This window comes from Colius striatus, chromosome Z, assembly GCF_028858725.1.
Source record: "Colius striatus isolate bColStr4 chromosome Z, bColStr4.1.hap1, whole genome shotgun sequence".
NCBI lineage: Eukaryota > Metazoa > Chordata > Aves > Coliiformes > Coliidae > Colius > Colius striatus.
Window position 1 is genome coordinate 29,658,172 of NC_084790.1, and position 19,801 is coordinate 29,677,972.

The 19,801-nt window shown below is 38.9% G+C and overlaps 1 protein-coding gene across 5 annotated transcripts in view; it reads left to right on the top strand.

Annotated features, from left to right (window-relative positions):
• Nucleotides 1–13,015, top strand: part of PJA2 (praja ring finger ubiquitin ligase 2) — a 36,940-nt gene extending 23,925 nt beyond the window's left edge. For all 5 annotated transcript variants that reach the window (XM_062019275.1, XM_062019278.1, XM_062019277.1 and 2 more), the window contains 5 exons: nucleotides 2,424–2,606; nucleotides 4,102–4,210; nucleotides 10,590–10,704; nucleotides 11,014–11,129; nucleotides 12,321–13,015. In XM_062019275.1, coding sequence (XP_061875259.1) covers nucleotides 2,424–2,606; nucleotides 4,102–4,210; nucleotides 10,590–10,704; nucleotides 11,014–11,129; nucleotides 12,321–12,449 — 652 coding nt within the window. In that variant the 3' untranslated portion in view covers nucleotides 12,450–13,015. The remainder of the gene's footprint in view (nucleotides 1–2,423; nucleotides 2,607–4,101; nucleotides 4,211–10,589; nucleotides 10,705–11,013; nucleotides 11,130–12,320) is intronic.
• Nucleotides 13,016–19,801: the final 6,786 nt, after the last annotated feature.

The window sequence follows — 19,801 nt, forward strand, 5'->3', positions numbered from 1 at the left end:
GGACTGTTGGAAGGCCAATGTCACTCTTAAAGGGCAAGAAGGATGACCCAGGAAACTACAGGCCAGTCAGCCTCACCTCCATCCGTAGAAAGGTGATGGAACAGTTCATCCTCGATGTCATCACTAAACATCTGAAGGGAAAGGCGGTTATTGGGAGAGTCAACATGGATTCAGCAAGGGGAAATCCTGTTTGACCAACCTGATATCCTTCTGTGAGGGCATAACTGACTGGCTAGATGCAGGGAGAGCAGCAGATGTCATCTACTTTGACTTCAGCAAGGCTTTAGACACTGTCTCCTATAATATCCTCATCAGAAAGCTCAAGCGGTGTGGCTTGGAAGAGTGGACAGTGAGGTGGATGGAGAGCTGGCTGAATGACAGAACCCAGAGGGTGATGATCAATGGCACAGAATCGAGTTGGAGGCCTGTGGCCAGTGGAGTTCCAGAGGGATGGGTTCTGGGGCCAGTCTTGTTCAACATGTTCATCAACGACCTGGATGAGGGAACAGAGTGTACCCTCAGCAAGTTTGCTGATGACACCAAACTGGGAGACAGACTGATTCCCCAGAAGGCTGTGCTGCCATTCAGCGGGATCTTGATTGGCTTGAGAGTTGGGTAGAGAGGAACGTCAGAGGTTCAACAAGGACAAGTGCAGATTCCTGCATCTATGGAGGAATAATCTCATGCACCAGTACAGGCTGGGGATTGAACTGGTGAAGAGCAGCTCTTTGGAGAGAGACCTGGGAGTCCTGATTGATAATAAACTGAACATGATCCAGCAATGTGCCTTCATGGCCAAGAAGGACAATGGCATCATGGGATGCATCAAGAAGAGTGTGGCCAGCAGGTGGAGGGACTTTTTGTTCCCTCTCTCCTCTGCCCTGGTGAGGCTTCATCTGGAGTCCTATGTCCAGTTCTGGGCTCACCAGCTCAAGAGGGACAGAGAACATCTGGAGACGGTCCAGCACAGGGCCACCAAGATGATCAGGGGACTGGATCATCTTTCTTATAAGGAAAGGCTGTGGTAACTGGGGCTGTTTAGTCTAGAGAAGAGGAGTCTCTGGGGGGACCTCATTAATATTTACAAACATTTGAAAGATGTATGTCAAGGGAATGGGGCACTGCTTTTTTCTGTAGTGTCTAGTGCTAGGACCAGGGGTGACGGATGAAAGATGGAACACAAAGTTCCACTTAAGGAAAAATTTCTTTACTGTGAAGGCAAGGGGTCCCTGGCAGAGGCTACCTAGGAAGGGTGTGGAGTGTCTTCTGGAGGTTTCCAAACCCTTCTGGATGTGTTCCAATGTTACCTGATTTAGGTGGGCCTAATTTAGCAGGGAGGATGTGCTAGATGACCTCTAGAGGTCCCTTCCAGCCCTTGCTATTCTGTGATATTCCAGTGCTGCTTTGTATTTCTGCATTCCTATCAGTGTTTAAAGTAAACTTCAACTACTTGTTTGCTCAGAACTTTACTTATTTTTCTTTTTTTACCTTGTAAATTATATCTGTCTTTGTTGCAAAATTGTAGTTACAAAAATAACCAAGGCTATTTCTAAACACCTAATATTGACTTTACAGTCTTAGTTTGGTTCTTTATAAAGCAAAAAGCCCTGCCTAGGTGTTCTTTCAGCTTCTTTCACTTCTAGGTAGACAACACCTCTTACCAGACAATCCAGAGTTGTTACCTGTTTTTTTTTTTTTTAGCATTCCTGTTCCTTGAGGTTTGTAGAGTTAGTGTGGCTTTATGAAAACTAGGCTGTTTCAGAATAGCAACAATAGAGCTGTGTACTCCATCTTTCTTTGATGTAAACTGCCTGGAAATGTACACGTTCCTGACATGATTACTGTTTATTTGCCCTTTTGCTCTTTTATAAGACAAGGGGAACTCAGAGGCCTGTGGCTCTAAACATCAAGGTGACTTGTCCTCTATAAAATCAAGGAAATAGAGGAGTCATTCTTCTTATGCAAATAGTTTCTCTTGCAAATAGGATCTCTTGACATTCAAGCCAAACTTCCCCATGAAGGCTTTTCCAAGGTGTTGAGAGAGCCTTTCTCTTTAGTGGCTTTAGGAACTTGTTGATAAATAAAGAATCTCTAGTACCAAATTCAGTAGTTGTATCAGGGATAATGCCTGTGCTAGGGAAAATGCAAAGCAGCCTATTTACCGACCTGCTGGCCTTAAGCATTAGATAATAATTTTGTCGTAGAATCGTTAGTGTTACTAGATTCAAATTCTGGATCTGATACAACTGGGAATTTCTTGTTTTGGGGTTTTTTTTGCTGCAAATACTAAGTTTCTGGTTTATGATTGCAGACTGGGAGACATACATCTTTATCTCTTCTAGTATGTGTAGCTTTTGTTGCTTACATGTGTTTGTGAATTCTCCTAGCTTTTGAGTTATAACTTGACATGTATTTGTTTTAAGGGAACAGACATTGGAGGAAGGAGAAGTTCCTTGGTTACAGTATCGGGAAGAAGGAGCAAGTAGCAGTGATGAGGAAAATGATCTGACTAGTGATTTTGTGCATCCTGGTTTCTTCTTGTTGGATGGAAATAACAATCCTGAGGATGACTCCAGTGTGAGCGAAGACTTGGATGTGGAGTGGAGGTATGCCTTTAATAGTTTTCTGCATTCACTATAATAATAAAAATACTATAAATTATAGCATAGATATATCAAAAACACTGATATTTTCTCCTTGTGAAGTTACATTGTGAAAAAGCACAAAAAGGGACTAGTGAGGTACATGGTCTTACAGTGTCAAGCAGCAAGCTTCCAAAGGAATTGTATGATGTGACAAAAACCTGATTTTTAAGTGTTGGAGTTTAGCCTTGGTAAGCTTCCTAATTACCTAAAATAGGAAGGAACCAAAATAGTCTTAAGTGTCGGCTGTTGAATATACAGAGATCTGTACATGATTTTGCTTGTGTCTTTTTTAAGATTTCATGTTTGAATGTTGAAAACAGAACTTGAAACAGCTTCCAAGCTATGAACCATGACATGGTATAATCAAAATCTGAATGTCAGTTGTAAAATTACCTTAGTGGCCTACATATGAAATGTATTAGCTGAACTGTATGGCCTTTTACTCTGCAGCAGTCAACACTAAAAATTCCTGTTATATAATTCTGAAGTCTATATTGTCTTGAGTGTACTGGCAGGAGAGGCTGCAGGGCAACCTCTGTGAGGAGAGGCTGAGGCTACCCCATGTGGGCAACAGCTGGTTCCGTCTGGCTCCAGTGGATGACTGCAAGGTGGTGCCTCTGCAGAAGTTGTCAAGGGAGAGTAAAAAAATACTGCACAACAGTGTGATAGAGAACAGTGTGGAGAAACAAACCTGGAGACAGCGACATGAGAGAAGGAGGTGAAGGAGGTGCTTTGGGTGCTGGAGGAGAAGTTCCCCTGCAGCCCATGGAAGATACTATGGTGGGAACAAGTAGGTTTTTGCTAAAGGAACTGAGCCTGTGAAGCCTATGTACCACAGCAGTTGGTGAGGGAACCCACACTGGAGTTAGGCACCAGTGTAAGGAGAATGGAGTGTCAGAAAGGTACTGCCATGGACTGGGCACAAGCCCCATTCCCTCTCTCTGCACTGCTTGCAGTAGGAGGACATAGAGGTGTCAGGAATGAATGAGTGAAGTTGAACCTGGGAAGAGAGAGGCCTAAAGGGAAGATGTTTCAGTTTTTGTCTTTTTTCCTCACCATCTGAATCCATTTTTATTGGCAATAAACTCATAGAATCATAGAACAGCCTAGGTTGGAAGAGACCTCAAAAAAAATCATCTGGTTCAACATTTTGGTTAAGGTTCCCCCTCAAATTGAGTCAGCTTTGCCTGTGGTGATAATTGATGAGTTATCTCTCTGTCTATATCTCAACCCATGATGTCTTGTTTGCATGAATGTCCACTTGACGCAGTGGAGTGAAAGAGAAGTTGGGTTGGTATCTGACAGCCAGCCAAGGTCAACTCAACACAACCATCTCTTGACAGTATATGCACACAGATGTTAACAGGTGATATGAAGTAATTTTATGTACCCAGCCTTTGTGTTGTTACGATTTACTTTGAAATGAAGATAGTATTTCCTAACTTGTGTTTTTCAGACTACTTGATGAGTTTGATGACCTAGAACTGGCTCAAGCCATTCCTTATGTGAATCCTCAGTTTCTCTCATTTATGGCACTAGAGAGAAGCTTACAAGAAGCTGTGGAGGTATTAAAATATTCTTGATTATATTATATCTGTGATGTTGTGACATGTTTTTATTATTGAATCCTACTTCAGTATAATCTGACAATTGGAAGAATCCAGGAAAAAAGTTTTTTCAGTTTTAACTTGAACTTTCAAGTTTGAAAGCTTGAAAATGAGTGTTGGAAACTTATATGATTTAGTATAAGGAATTATTGACCAGTGATACTTCTTTTAGTAATTGTATATATTTCTTCTGAAAGGGAAAAGAAATTATACCAATTTATACCAGTATAAAGATATGCCGTTTTAATTGTTCTAAACAGTTTTGCCAAATTTGCTATATAACAATGCTTTTTTTTTTTTTTTGCAAACATACAATTGGGTGTCTTACTTTTATTCTTCAGTAGACCTTTCTGTGCTTGACTGTCCTGACTTCCTATGTGTTAAATTAACTAAAAAATAAAACCCAAACCAAAAAATGAACCACCCAAAAGCAAAGAAACTTTTTATCTTTACCCTATTCTGATCTTATTTAATCTGTGTAATTTTGGATAAATCATAACATCTGTTATCAAGAATCAGCACAGTTACGGTCTTTTGTCTTTTCTGTTACATGACATTGCTCACTGTCTGAGTGAACATGCAGCTATCTGATACTCAATTTGATGCAGTGCGACAATTCTTGTGTTGCCAGAAACATCCCCTGCAGGGTATTTGTCAAAATAACAGTTAAATGATGTGTAGATGTATAAAGTGATATTACAAAAATTAAACAGAATATTTTGTGTATGACATATGTCCGGGGCAGCTAAGGACAATTTGACTGCTAGCTCTGAGGTGAAAGCAGTGAACAAGGCAGTCTGTATGTCATAGTGTACTTGCAGACAGAATACCAAGGATACTTTAAAATGCTTTCTAAAGCTGACAGTCAGTGGGACAATAATAGGGGTTTTTTTCCGTTGATATGTGCAAAATCAGTGACTTTGTGAAAAAACTTCATGGGGATTTTCCAAGAGGGTAGAAGGGTTGTTCCCTAAAATTATCAGTCATTCAATTTCCAGGTATTGTGCATCTGCCAAGGTATGTGGGAAGTCAGCCGTATTCATAATCAAGTACTGTAGAGTCTTTTCCAGCTGTGTAGGTTCTTATAGCAGCACTTTTCAGGAGACACTTCAGAACCGCTTATTAATGTGTAGGAGATGTGTTGATGTTTTTACTATAAAAAGAGTGTTTTGAAGTTGTGTGGAGAATATTCCTTATGTCTTTTGTAGCTGCCAGTTCTCACTACATAAAAAAGAACAGAACTACAGAAGCAATTGACCTCATTTGCACCAAAGCAGGAGGAACTGTGTAGAAAGGGGGAACTAATCCAATTTTTTCTTTAATCTGTGTTAACACTTGAAGGGGCGACTGAGGCTATTGTTGCTGTGTAACAACATTTTCCTAGTTTTGTTGTCAGAAGAAACACATGCAGTCATGTCAGGTTGACCTATAAAAGCAATCCTAGCTGACTATGTGCCTGGCTGGCCGAGAAGATGCTGTAATTTTGTTGTCACCAGAAACAGCGTATTATTGAACACACTTGGCAAACAGGTAGATAACTACAAAGGTAGTTATTCTTTGGTACCTGTGGTGCAGGTCACTGTAGGTGTTGGACAAGAGGGAAAGACAATTCTCTTAAATAGTGTTTGTGCTTGAAATCAGCACTTAGCTGTCTGAATCTTTACCATGGTCATAGAGGTCTGGCATAATTGCAGTTACTCACCAGAAGATGGTAACTGTGTAGTAGGAACAGCTGAATTGACTGTGACAAAGCAGGTTTTGAGTAAGAATTCTAAATGTTTCCTCCAAATTTCAAGTATAATATATAGAGTACTTCTCTTTCCATTATGAAGATGGTTACTCAAATTGTTCAGAAAATAAGAGCAAGGATTCAACAGGCAGACCTGCTTCTGCAGGGGAGTTGGACTAGATAATCTCTAAAGGTCCCTTGCAACTCTACCATTCTTTGATTCTGTGATTCTGTGTCTCTTGGGCAATATTGCAAGTATTTCTGGAAGTTGAGAGAAAATGAGCAAGAAAAGGCTGTGTAATGTCTATCCAGAATTAATTTTAATTGTTTACTGAGTTCCTATCTTTTAATAACCACCATAAGATGTAGATCAGATCAGGATGTAACGTATTCTGCTTTCTAGAAAATGGCTGGTCCAGTTTAATCTCTTAATAAAATTATATGACTCTATCTCTGACTGAGTAGTGTAGACTGGGAACTTGTGTTCCTGGAAGGAAACTCAGAACAGCCTTTAAACACAGCTTTTCTCAGTGTCATACAATTCTAGATGAAGATCTAGAAGTGTGTTCCAGAAATGTAAAAATGTAAAATCTTTAATTGAAATGGTAAATATCTCTTCTTTGGTACTGTAGTCCTAGTGCTTGCTCAGACACATGAACCACAGCCTGCAGCATTTTCATGGAAGATTAAAGTATTTTCTAAAAATTGTTTTCTTTTGTGATACAAGGACCAAAGTGAACTGATTTTTCAAGTTTGAGTCATTGATGGAAATGTCTGCTGTCTACTAGAAAATGCAATTTCTGATTTTTTTTTTCTGTCTATAGAGTGTATAGAAAATGTTTCTAGTATGACAATTTTTTTTCTGTGCTTTGTTACAACTGTGTACCAAGGAACAGTTAGAGGTCACTGTGAGGGGTATCCTAGTCACTAATGTCAAAGTGATCAGTCTTGAGAGGTCTTTGAAGGAAGTGAGAATCAAAACTATTTGTCTTTCTTCCTCATGATTGGTATTTTATGCTCCTCATCTCTCTCCCAAAGAGTAAAAGGAAGGATTTCATCTGTTCTTGATGTAGTTCATCATATTATAGGGATCAGAACTTGTTATACTAGGCATTTTTCTGCAGGGTGATTAGATTTCTATTTCACCAATTACCTTTCCTGCTTATTCTACAAATTCTGTTCTCACGTTCCAGATCTTAGAGGTTTTTTGTGTGTTTTCCTTCTCTGTTTGAACAGCTATATGCCACACTGGCTTGCCACTTTGCAGTTACATATCCTATATATTTATATTCAGCTTTATAAAAGGCTACTTGTTGCTGTTTTTGCTATTTTAGTATCATTTAGATCTGACCTTATCCTATATATTTATACTCAGCTTTATAAAAGGCTACTTGTTGCTGGTTTTGCTATTTTAGTATCATTTAGATCTGACCTTAGGGAAAACAGCTATTACTTAAATCCTGCTTAGTCTGATTATACCTTATGGATACATCATACCTCTGCTTCTGCTTCAAATTTAAAAAGTAACCCATCTGATTTCTGTTAGTAAGTATATTTGCATCAGAGGCTTTGTGAAAGCCTGAGCTTTGGCTAGCTTAAGTATTTAATCTGGTTTGATGGACAGATTGAGTTGTTTCATTAAAGCATCATTAATAATCTATGTAATGACTGTAAGTCTATTCAACCTGTTACTAATTTATTTAATCAACCGCAAGTTTCCCAAAATTCTCTCATCTGAAGTAGTAGATTAAGCTGATCTTTTTCATCTATAACAATATGACTTATTACAAGAATCTTATTATAGCTTAGAAAATTATCCATCTAGCAAACTCTCCTACTGTAGCTTGAAAGGGATGTGACATCATACATCTAAAATTCAAGTGTATCTTAATTTCTTTAACTAGGGGGCTGTCATGGTTTTGTGTTGAGCTATTTCTAGTAAGGGGGAAGGGGCTGTAAAGATGGTTTCTGTAAGAAGTTACTCGTAACTCTCCCCAGCTCTGAGCCAGACCCACTTCTGGGGCTGAGCCAATTGGGCACGTCCACAATCAGTTTTTAGGAAGAAGAAGCTGGAAGAGGAGAGTGCTTCCTTTTCCTTCTTGTCGTGTCCCTCTTTCTTTTATGGCTGGTGGTGGTGCAAGGAGCTGGGAGAGAGAAAAGTGAACATGCAAACTCCAAGGTCAGCAAAGGAACAGAGGAGGAGATGTGCTAGAGCAGAGACTCCCTTGCATCCTATGGAGAAGACTGGTGAAGCAGAGATTTGTTTGCACTTGGTAAAAGACCCCGTGCCAGGGGCAGTGACTATGCCCAGAAGAGGCCCTGTCCGTTGTGAGGGGCCCTGTATTTACAGAATCTGCAGCTGTTGGGAAGAACCCACGCCAGAGAAGTTTAAGGACTGTATTCTGTGTAAGGGATCCCATGCTGGAGCAGAAGCATGCAAGGAGTCGTCCTCCTCTGAGCTCTTGTCTCAGTCCACAACATCCTTACTGGTCTTTTTTCCCTCCTATCTTGCTGGGGCCTCCACTGTCCTGAAGAAGTGGCTGTGGGGCAGTGAGCAAGAGGCTTTTATGGTGCTTCATTGCTGGCTGAGCAAAACCATGACAGGAGCTGGCAGAGATCTGTCTCAGTTATGACATTTGTACTTGACAAGTAGTGATTTTTTATTATTATTACTATTTTTTTAAAAAGCTGTGTTCTATAAGACTCTAGGATCCTAAAATGTAGCAACATGTATCTGATTCTTTTTCAATTTAGTTTTAAAAAGCTGCTTAGCAGGAGTGTTTGATTTGCTTCATTGACAATGTAGAACAGACTGAGTGTCTCTGCATCATCAGTGACTTCATGTATTAGTATTTCCTATACCAATTCACACATGTGAGGACCTCAAACCTTGGTAGTGTTCCTGTTTTTCAGTATGTGGAGCAGTAGTAACATAAGTAGTAACGTAATTAAGAGAAAGGAAATAAAGATACCTTTATAACAACTTCAAAGATATCTTATATAGAAGTTGTTAAATGGATGCTTTGTTGCTCTGCTTTTGTGGCTTTAAGTATAAAGAGTCAATGAGACATTCTTTTGTGTAACTTTCAAAAGCAAATGATACAATGCTAGGGGAAACTCTTTTCTTTGAGAGTACTAATACCAGATACAGAGGGTTTTGACACGGGTCCTTTTGTCTGCTTGGGATCTTAACTGTAGTACTTAATCTAATTGAGCTGTGTTATTTGTACCAAAAAAGTATTCTCAGACCATTGTAGCTGTAGCAAAATGCTGTTACAAATACTAAAATTATGTTAATATCAGTAAGACAGTATTGTCTGCTTTAGCAGAATCAAATGTTTTTAAGCTGTTAAATTGGAGTGTACCTGTTTTGTGGATGGACTTGCATACTTTTCTTAGGGATATTCCCTTAAATTAGTGGATTTCTAGTTGAGAAATAGTGTGGCAGTAGGAACTGTTAATATTCTGTTAACTTCTCTGCTGCCACAAGTATTTTATTGTTGGTGTAAACCTGATAGTTGGGGTCTTTGGTGGGGATTGTTGCCTGAGCTACAGTGCCAGTGGGGTTAAAGTGCAGGCATGTTTTTAGGCTGCAGCTCTAGTAACTTTTCTCCAAATTTCAAGAGGAAAGAATGCTGAAGATGCTTGTGTATAATCCACTGTTTCTCTAGTATATTGTGGGTTTTTTACTTAAGTGTACTCCCAGTATTACAAAGAATGTCAAGTTACCGTAAACTTCTAACCAAGGGAATTTTACAGCCAGTAGAATAAATGTTTTTTGTGTTGATTAGAGCAGTAAGTAGTTATACTTGAGGGGTGTGACTAATTCATTCAGGATATGAATGCAGTGCTTTTGGGTTCTTGGCTCTGCAGATTCAATTTGTTCTACTGTTCAAACAGATATTTCTAGTACATTTTGCAGCAAATACAGCCAATCTGAGTTGTGTGTTGACTTTTGTGGGTTTTTTCTCCTGGAGGTCCTTTCAGTGCCTTGCAGAGTTGAACGTATGATGTAGACATCAACTCTGCCTGGTGTAGCACTGGAGTCTTGCAAATTTTTTATGGTGAAAAAAATCAAACAAAATAGCTTCAGAGCACTGTCTTAAATCATTACACAGATGAGAAACTGTGTGTTCTGGGTACTGCGTCTTTCTGAAAACTTGCATTGGTAGTGGAGTCAAGGTACTTAATATTTTACAAATTAGAAAATTTGTACCTGAGTAATTCAGTAGGTGAAGCTGGGGAACACATTAATGAGGCTTTTATTTTCAGATAACAAAATAATGAGTTTTGTATTGTCAAGCTTTATTACTTCTTAATTTGTCAAAAGATTGTCTTTTCTGAATCTTTTGTAAAATGAAGAAATCTTCAATAGAGATTAAGCTGTGACTCTGTCCTGTACTTTAAGAAGGCTTAAAAACCAAGCTGTAAATGTCTTGACTTTCAGTTTCATCTCATTCATTACAACAGTAAGTGATGTTAGTCTGACAGATATAACTTACATTTAAGGATGTCATGCTATTAGAATTTGATTACTCGCTTTTTTCGTTTTGTATGGAATGTTATGCTTCTCAGTAAGAGAACTTGGTCTCTGTTCACCCTTTTCAGACTGCTCTGGTACAGATGGAGTCTCTTGGATTTGATTTTGAAGAGGCTCATCCACCAGCTACTAAAGAAACCATAGATAGTCTGCCACAGATTATCGTCACAGATAACCACCATGGTATGGAAAAACAATTTAGAAAATTATTTCCACAGGGTTTATAAGAACAAATTCAGCTTTTGTAATACCAGAGGCAGTATTTAGACCTTCTTACTATGCAGCTGTCAATGCTGTTCTAAGAGCTTTCAAATCTTGACTCAGACAGCTTGAGTAACTTGAGTCAGCTTGAAAAACTAATCGTTACGGGAGTAAGGGTGATTGTATTTTGTAGTCAGTGGCAATAATGTTGGTAATATATGCACTTTTAATTCTAGCTCATCTTAGATGCAGAAGAAGTTAATAATAATGTGTTTTCTTCATCGTGTGCAGGACAAGAGCTGTGTTGTGCTATCTGTTGCAGTGAATATGTGAAAGATGAAGTAATAACAGAGCTACCCTGTCACCATTTGTTTCACAAACCTTGTGTAACACTCTGGTTACAGAAAGTAAGTACTAGAGGACTGGTGGGAGTTTTGTGGGGTTTTGACAGTATTTGCATTCTGGGTAGTAAAGTTTGTAACTTTTTTAATATGTGGGATGACATAGCTGGCTGTTAATTTTATGCATTGTGGTAATGAATTCTAGTGTATGTGTGGAAAGTAATTTTTCCCTGTACTCACCTGAAGGGCAATGTCTTGAATAGAGGGGTTATATTTATGAGAAAAAAATATGGTATGCTTTAAATAAGAATGGAAGAGGTGAATGAGCTATGAGTTGATTTGGTATATAAAAAGTTTTCTTTACTGTACTCGCACCTTGAGGTAAAAGAAGATGGCTTAGTTTTCACTGAGAAGAGCTAAGGGTCTTATCTGTCTTGCCAGAGAGTGTCAGACTCGTTTATGGAGACAGCTGAGGTTGGTGGGCCAATACTTGAATGCTTGTAGATGAATAAAAAAAAATTACTTTTGATAAATCTGTGTTGTATTAGATTTTCTTTTCATAATCAGTACTTATGTGTTCTCCCAAGTGTCTTAAAAAGGTTACATCACACTGAGACTAGGCTAAAAGACCTGTAACTAGTGAACTGAGGTTTTTTTTCCCTTGCACATGCACTCTCCTTTATGCACAGTGTGAGCCTGGATTCACTAGTTCTCAGTGAGTCCACAGGGTAACACATTTCCTCAATAGGTGGAAGAGGAAGATTAAGTGATTCAGACTAGGGAGGTAGATTAGAACACTTATAGTGCGAGTTGTTGTTGGGGATATAATTTTACCTTGATAGTGTTGATTTCCATATTGATACTGCTTTTATGATGTCTGTCCTTTTCCTGTTTTCATAATTATGCTTGCTGAAAGCTAGGACAAAATACTTTCCTATTAGACGTGTGCTATACTTAGTTTCTTTTTAATCCTGTCACAAAAAAAACCCTTCACCTGTAAAATTAATACTTTGAAGAAGAGCTTGCAGAAAGCTTGATGTGTATACTGTGTCACTAGTGTAAAAGCAAAACAAAGCTTTCTTCTGAGGCTATGTTAGCTGTCTCTTAGCTCCAAGTAGCTGTCCAGTCAAATTTGACTTTGAGAGAGTGCTGTTGTCAAGACATTAAGTACTTGATAAATAATAATCCTTTGCTTTTCAGTAGAATTGAATACAGATTGTGCAAGTGACCTGAGTGTTTCTTTCTTTCTTTTTGTAGTCAGGAACATGCCCAATTTGTCGTCATGTGCTTGGACCTGTGCTTCCTGAAGCAACTGACACTATTTCCATACTATCCGATTGTGATTCGGTATCTTCCATTCAAACTAGTGCAGGAGGTTCAGACTAGGTTCTGAAATTAAAACTTTGCTACCAAAATAAAAGTGTACATTTACCTGTTTGTTTAAAATGTCAAAACAGTTATGTATAAACTGTTCTGTGTAAAATACTATCTATGTTGTATATTTTTGTTTAGAAAGAGGGTGCAGAACTTTCTAAACTCTTTAGGTTTACATAATGGTTTAAATTTCTGAACAGTAAGGTAGAAGAATGTGAAGCCTTTTTATTAGCAGAATGTTGTTGGTAAGTGTAATGCTTAAACCTTGTATTACAATTTTTTTAAAATACAATTACTGTGGCACTTTCTTCAAGTCTTTGCAGCTGCAGTGCAGTTGCAGCCTGTTAAAACTTGTGGTTATATATCTTATTTTACACAGTATAGTTGAACAATGCCTTTTTTTGTGTGCCACAGAGTGACATTTCTAGTTGATCTGTCATATTTTGTCAAATGCAACAGTGTTCTATGATGTTAGCAGAGGTAGAACTTCATTTCACTGGAAACAAATTGCATAATGGAAAAACTTTTTGTAACTAACTCTTCCATAATAAATTTCATTCTTTATGTCAGAAGCACTATTCAATATGTGGTTTTTGTGGGTTTTTTTAATACAAATGGTAGGCACCACTTTTAAGCCTGTGTCCTGATTAAGCATATGAACTATGGAGCTTCAACTCTTGAAGATACAAGCTTTGAAGGAGTTGCATCTCTAAGAGCTGAGCAGCTGATTTCTTCAGTTTGTGTTTCAATTCTGTTCTACTAATTGAGTCTCCTGCCCTGTCTGCTGCATGCATGCATGATCTCTCTTGTTAGATATTTTTATATATCAGGGCTGAGGTTGCTTTCTAATGCAGATGTAGTTAGAATGTGTTTGTTACTTGGAGGTTTAAGTTTGAGAGGTAGTTGAAACTTCACACACTTTATTGAAAAATACATATGAAACCTTGTCTATTACAGTAATTGTTTTGAAGTTATTTCAAAAATTTAAAAAATAGTAACATTTCTGATATTTACAGTGTTTGCAGTGGGTTATGCTTAATATTTTAAAGGAGAAAAGACTGCCCTCTAAAATGCAATTGTATAACTAATACTCCAGTATATGTAAAAACTTTAAGGGATGTGTAGTTAGGAATCATTACAGGACAGAAAGATGATACTGGGATGTATGTGGGTATATTAATGGCTGCAGAAAAACTTTTCTGTAGCTGTTACATATACATGTAATCCCTAAAATGGTGGTGCATGGAGATAGCATAGAGGCCCAGTCAGACCCTCTTAAAACAGTTACGGGTTTTTCCAGTAACTTTGAAATTAAATTGAATTAAGTTCTTAGAAAAGTGATAGATTAAAAATTAACAATAATAGTAATAGCCTGCTGTTATGATTATGGCTGCCATCATAGTATCTTAATTATAGAGTATATTAATACTTTACAAGTATATTAATACTTTACAATATATTAATACTTTACAAGTATTAATATATTAATTTACAAGTGTTAATAAATATTATTAAATATATTATTTACCAGTATTAATATAGTCCTTTATTAGAATATAGTAATATTCATGGTAGAGGGACATACTAAGTTGTGTGACTTACTTTACAGTGTAACTTCTGGACTGCAGCAGAACAAAGAATTGGTGGCAGTTGCCATGAGTTTACTCCTGAAGTTCTCAATTATGTAATTCCAAAACTTAAAGTGTAAGGAAGCCAAAACAATCAGATACTGGTAAAATGTGACAGATATAGCTCCTTGATGGCTTAATATTTGCTGTTCAGGTGCTCCGTGACCCCAACAGTAAAGCAGTTCTTTCTTTAAGTGGAACTTTTTGTGTTCCAGCTTCATCCCGTTACCCCTTGTCCTATTGCTAGATACAATAGAAAAAAGTGATGCCTCAGCCTCCTGACGTCCACTGTTTAGATATTTGTAAATTATTAATGAGATCTCCCCTCAGTTTCCTCTTCTCTAGACTAAGCAGCCCCTGATTGGCCTCCTACAGTGTGGGAAATAATGTGTTTCATATCTGGTGAGACTCAACCATTAAAAACAAGAACCCTAAACCTCTAAACAGCCAAAACAAAGACCCTCTCAACCTAATAGCTGCAGCATGAAGAAAGCTAACTATCTGTCTCCATTTTGAACACAAACTGTTTCTACTCTGAGCGTATCTAAAATATTTAGTGTGGCTTTTATCCTGATTGTAACTGATATGTGACTAATGAAGCTTGGTAGGTAATAAAGCTTGTAGGAACAGCCTTTAGGATGAAATCTTAAATATGTAACTATTTCTAAGATAATGTCTTTTTTGTTGCATTTTTAAAGATGTTTGCATAAAGAATTGCAAAGTTGTGCAAAAATTGGGTGTTGCAATGGCAGAATTCTTCTGAACATGAAGATACAATATGTTCTAGATATTGAAGTCATTTTCCTGCAGAGATAGTTTCAGTTTTAAATTGGAATAATGAAATACTATGTCGTGGGCACAGGGCACCACTTGTTGACATGCTTATATGATTCGATACAAATGCTCTGTTTTGCAAAGCATGGGCTTTACTTTTTTGGTGGAGTTTGGTGTGGGCTTTTTCAATATCACTGGGTTTTTTTGACAGGCTTACCCTTGTTGAGAAATAGTGCTTTAAATTTGAAGCCTTAAAACTGTGTTAATACTTTAATGGTACTGCTTGTTTTTCTGTGTAAATACTTTGTGTTGCTTACAAATTTCAATTTGTTCTTGAACAGATTATGGATACACAGTGGGGCATGCTGGGGCTGGCATTTGTCCAATACATGGCTTCTTTAAAGTTCATAGGCATTTTTGATGTCATGGCAAAATTTGGGTTAAGGGAGGAAAAAGGTAGTACTCTTGAGGCATGAGCAGATGTGTGAGATGAGAAGCAGAGCAGGAATTTGAGAATTCCGCTAGTGAAGGTGAGGATATAGGTGTCATTCACATGTCTTCTCCTACTGTGAACCTCTTCTACCAGCTTCCAGTCTCACTCCAGGATCAGCAAGTGCCCTTTCCTTCCTTGGTACAATGGCATCCCATGAGTTCATCCCATCTTCTTCATGATCCTCAGCAGTGACCGTACTTTCCTTCCTTTGGCCAGTCGGATGCTAGAAACGAGTGATAGAACGAGAGGAAATGGGCTCAGGTTGCACCAGAGGGGTTTAGATTGGACATTAGGAAGAACATTTTCACTGAGAGGGCTATTAAGCATTGGAGTGGGCTGCTTAGGAAGATGGTGGAGATGCATAGATGAGGTGCTGAGGGACATGGTTTAGTGATGGGCTTGACAGTGTGAGGTGGCTGGTTGGGCTTAATGATATTAAAGGTCTTTTCCAGATGTTACAGTTCTAATAGGGAAAAGAGGTAAAGGCTGTGGGTGCTGGTGGAGGTGAGTGGACAGGGAAAAGCTCCAGAACTCATCCTGTGTTGCTGGAGGCAGGAGCAACAAGTGGTGCTTGGAGCAGTGGATTACTGCCATACTTTCTCCATCCACACTTTTCTGTAGGGAGGCACTGAGGAGGTTGCTTCAGCTATACTCTGACTGCCCTGAACATAAACAGAGTAGGTGAACTGCCTGTTTTTGCCTATGTCTGAGCTAGCTGTAGCAGAGTAATCACAAAACCAATTCTGGCAAAGATTTTATTCCAGACCTGTGAGAAATGTTGATGTTGCTTTTGCAGAATCCGAAAGAATTAAGGAATTTTGATGGCTGTCTGCATCTGTGTAATATAAATCAGTGGACTAACCATGACTGTTATCTGCCTCTGTAGTGTAAATCAGTGGACTAACCATGAGACTGTTATCTGTTTGTTTGTAATTAGAGTTTAAATCTTAGGATTGTGGGGGAATCCACGATAAGATACAAAAAACAGACATCCTCTGAGAAGGATTTTAGGCGCCTCGAAGTTGTAAATCTTGGAGTAACTTATCAATGGGGAAACAAGGGAGGGACCTTGTGGCCGGGATAGGGAATAAAAAGCCAAATGTTATATCCATCGGGTGTGCCTACTAGCTAGGACACTCGCTCTTGCAAGAACGCTTAATAAAAGTACTTCACTGCAGAGTCTGACCTGAGTCTTTCACGAGAAAGCTTGTTTTGCTTCTCACAGACCTTCAGTGACACATAACAGTAATGGCTTGCTCACTTAATAGAAGACTCGTTAGATTTGGGGGGGGAATGTGTGTGTCACGGTTTAAATAAAAAGGGAATTAAAATATTACATTTAATACATATACATTGCTAGAAACAGTTTAGCATCTTATAGATGGAATTACACTTTGTAGGTTTTTAGTTGTTTCCTCTTTCTTGTTCAGGTCAATTTAATGACTGAGAGTAAAACACTGAGAGTATATAAAGAGCCTTCTTTAAACTGCAGGTTGATTCATTATGAAATGAAGTTCAGTTAGTGAACTGCAGGACAGCTGGTAAATAATAGGGAGTAAGGCTCCTTGTCTGCTTATACAGCAGATAAATGGGCTGATAACTCATCTCTGTATAGCCTTTTGATGTATGAACCTGATATCAATGGTTAAACCTGTGTTGAAGAGTCCTGAACTGCCCTTGACTGCTGCTACCTCACCACTTGAAACTTGTCCAAGGTGACCAGAACAACATTTGGTACTTACCAGAACCAAAGGTGCATAAGGCTTCAACATGAGCTTGTCACATTCCTCACATAAGGTGTAATAAAATAATTTTTTTACAATTCCCTTCCCTGGTTTTGAAAGCAAAATCTGTCAGATGACTTTAGGTGAAGAAAGAGGAGGATATTTTGCTGAGAAAATTATGTATTTGTTATGGATGTAATTTCAATATATGCTCCCAGAATGTATTCCCAGATGCAATATGTTTTGCTTTGAATCAAAGAAACTCACAGAATCTCAAGGGCTGGAAAGGACCTCGAAAGATCTTCTAGTCCAACCTCCCTGCAGGGCCACCTGGGAGTAGGTCACCCAGGAACTTGTCCAGGTAGGTTTTGAATGTCTCTAGAGAAGGAGACTCAACAACCCAATGAATTTACAATGGACTCAATCCTAAAAAGACCCACTGTGTTTTAATGAATTTAAGACTATCACCATGATGCACTTGGAAGCAACATCAGGGTAACATTCTTTCTTAAAACAAATGTCTGTAGCTGTAGGAATCCTGTTCCACATTCTCCTTTTAGTAGAGCAGTCTCTTCATAGCCGTGGAATAACTTTGTGTGCACATCTGCATCAGTACTGTGAATTTAGCACCAGTTGCTGTAGGTATCTGTCATGGTTTAGCAAGGAGCAGCTTTCGCTTGGTAACAGGGGCAGCAGGTTGCAGTGAAGACTCAGTAAACAGTTTTTGGACTCTCCCCCCGGCTCTTGGGTTCAGACCTACCTTCAGCCCAGCTGGGCCAATCTGGCACCTCTCTAATGACTATTTAGGGACAGGAATTTGAAGTGCAGGAGGTTTAAGAGTGATACAAGATGGAGGTGACCACATGGACTCTCACAGTCAGAGCAGGAGGAAGGAAGGAGGAGCACTAGACCAGAGACCCCTCTGCAAGCCATGGTGAGAATGCAGGCTGTACCCCTGCAACCCATGCAGGGCCATGGCAGGACTGAGAGCCACCAGCAGTTCTGAGTGCACCTGGACTGGTGAGAGACTGTGTGAGGAGACAGCCATGGCGAAGGCCATGCTGGAGGGCCTGCAGGCCACAGAACAGCCCCACACGAGAGGCAGAGAGGAGCTGCAGCCTTTGGAATAAATGCACATCGGAGCATCTCGTGCAGGGCTGCCGTGTGTGTGAGTTACCCCACGGACATGCAGGGAGGACTGGTGTGGAGCCCACCTGCCCTGAGGAGGGACAAACGGCAGAAGCTATCAGGAATAGACTGACTGAAACCCCCATTCCCTGTCCCCCTGGGTCATTCAGGGAGAAGGTAAAAACAGCGGGATCAGGACTCTGAACCCAGGAGGAGGGGAGAGGTGGGGAGAAGGTAGTCTTAAAGGGTTGATCAGATTCTTCATCATTGTACCACTCTGTGTTGTGTTACGTTTGTTATGTTTTGGGGTTCTAGGTTACGCTTTAGTTGATGTTGCATTAAATTATTTCCTGTTTTCTTCCCCAAGCTGAGTAGCCTGGTCTGTTTTGTCCTGAACCTTAAGTGGCAATTAAGCTCTCCCTGCCCTTTGGCAATTCTCAGGTCTTTGGTACTTGAGGCTAATCATGGTCTTTGTCCCCTGATGGGCCTAAACCAGTACAGTATCCTGCCCTGAAAAACATCAAAGACGAGAAAAGCACCCACACTTCATTCACTCGAACTTTCTTTTGTTCACATCTTTTTGAAATCCATGCTCTTTCCCCTGTGTTTTGTGTTGCTGAGTCCTTTAGGATATTCACAATGGAAAAAAGGTAGGAGAAAGTGTTGGTTATGTGCAATCAGACAACTTAAGATGAAAGTTATTGAGGCGAGACAACAATTATCACTATGCGGAGAGTAAGCTTTTATTCTTTATAGGCTAATAAGCAAAACCTCCATTTGCAGATATTTGTTGTACTAAAATTCTGTACAGTTGTGATTTTTTTCCAGTGTTAATCATCTCTTTAGATGGACAATTACCTTGTTCTGAGCCATATATCACAAATTATGATAGATAAAACAACTAGTGATGATTATTAATGGATTAAGTGTAAGGATTTAATGATATCTTGAGGCCAAAATGTGAAGAACATGATTCTCATCTACAGCATTGCTTTGTCCTGCTGAGGTATATGAAAAGGCTTTGAAGAAAAAGTAACAGGAGAATTAGGTAACAAAAAGGAAGGAGAGTGTAAACAGGATTATAGCCTAATGTTTCTTTGGCAAACTTTAAACCACGGTTAAAACAAGCCCTTTTTTTCAGTTTTGAAGCAGAATTGTCTTCAGCTTGTCAGACAGGAGCCTTTGAAAAGACTTCAGAGAAGTAAATTAAAATTAATATGGTGGTGTGAATTTTATTTTCCAAGTCACATTTCGTATTTTATGTCAGATTTTCTAATTGAAGAGAAAGAAGGGCTACAGTTTTAGTGTTGTAACAATGTCAGTACTGATTAATAATAGCTAAGACCTGGTGATTCCTTGATAGCTTTTTGATAAGAAAACCTGCTGAAATAAAAATCACAAGTCAAAGTATTTCTTTATTGCATATTGAGTACTGTGACCTGCTAACGTGTAAGATCATCCCTGTCAATGGGAAGAAGTACATCCCTGTGTGTAAGTGAAATTCCCTCTACTTATTAAAACCATAAATGGAAAAAACCCCTTTTCTAATGCTGCAATAGGAAGATGTCAGTTGCAGTAACACTGCCACAGATTTGAAAATGCTATTTGCATATTCCA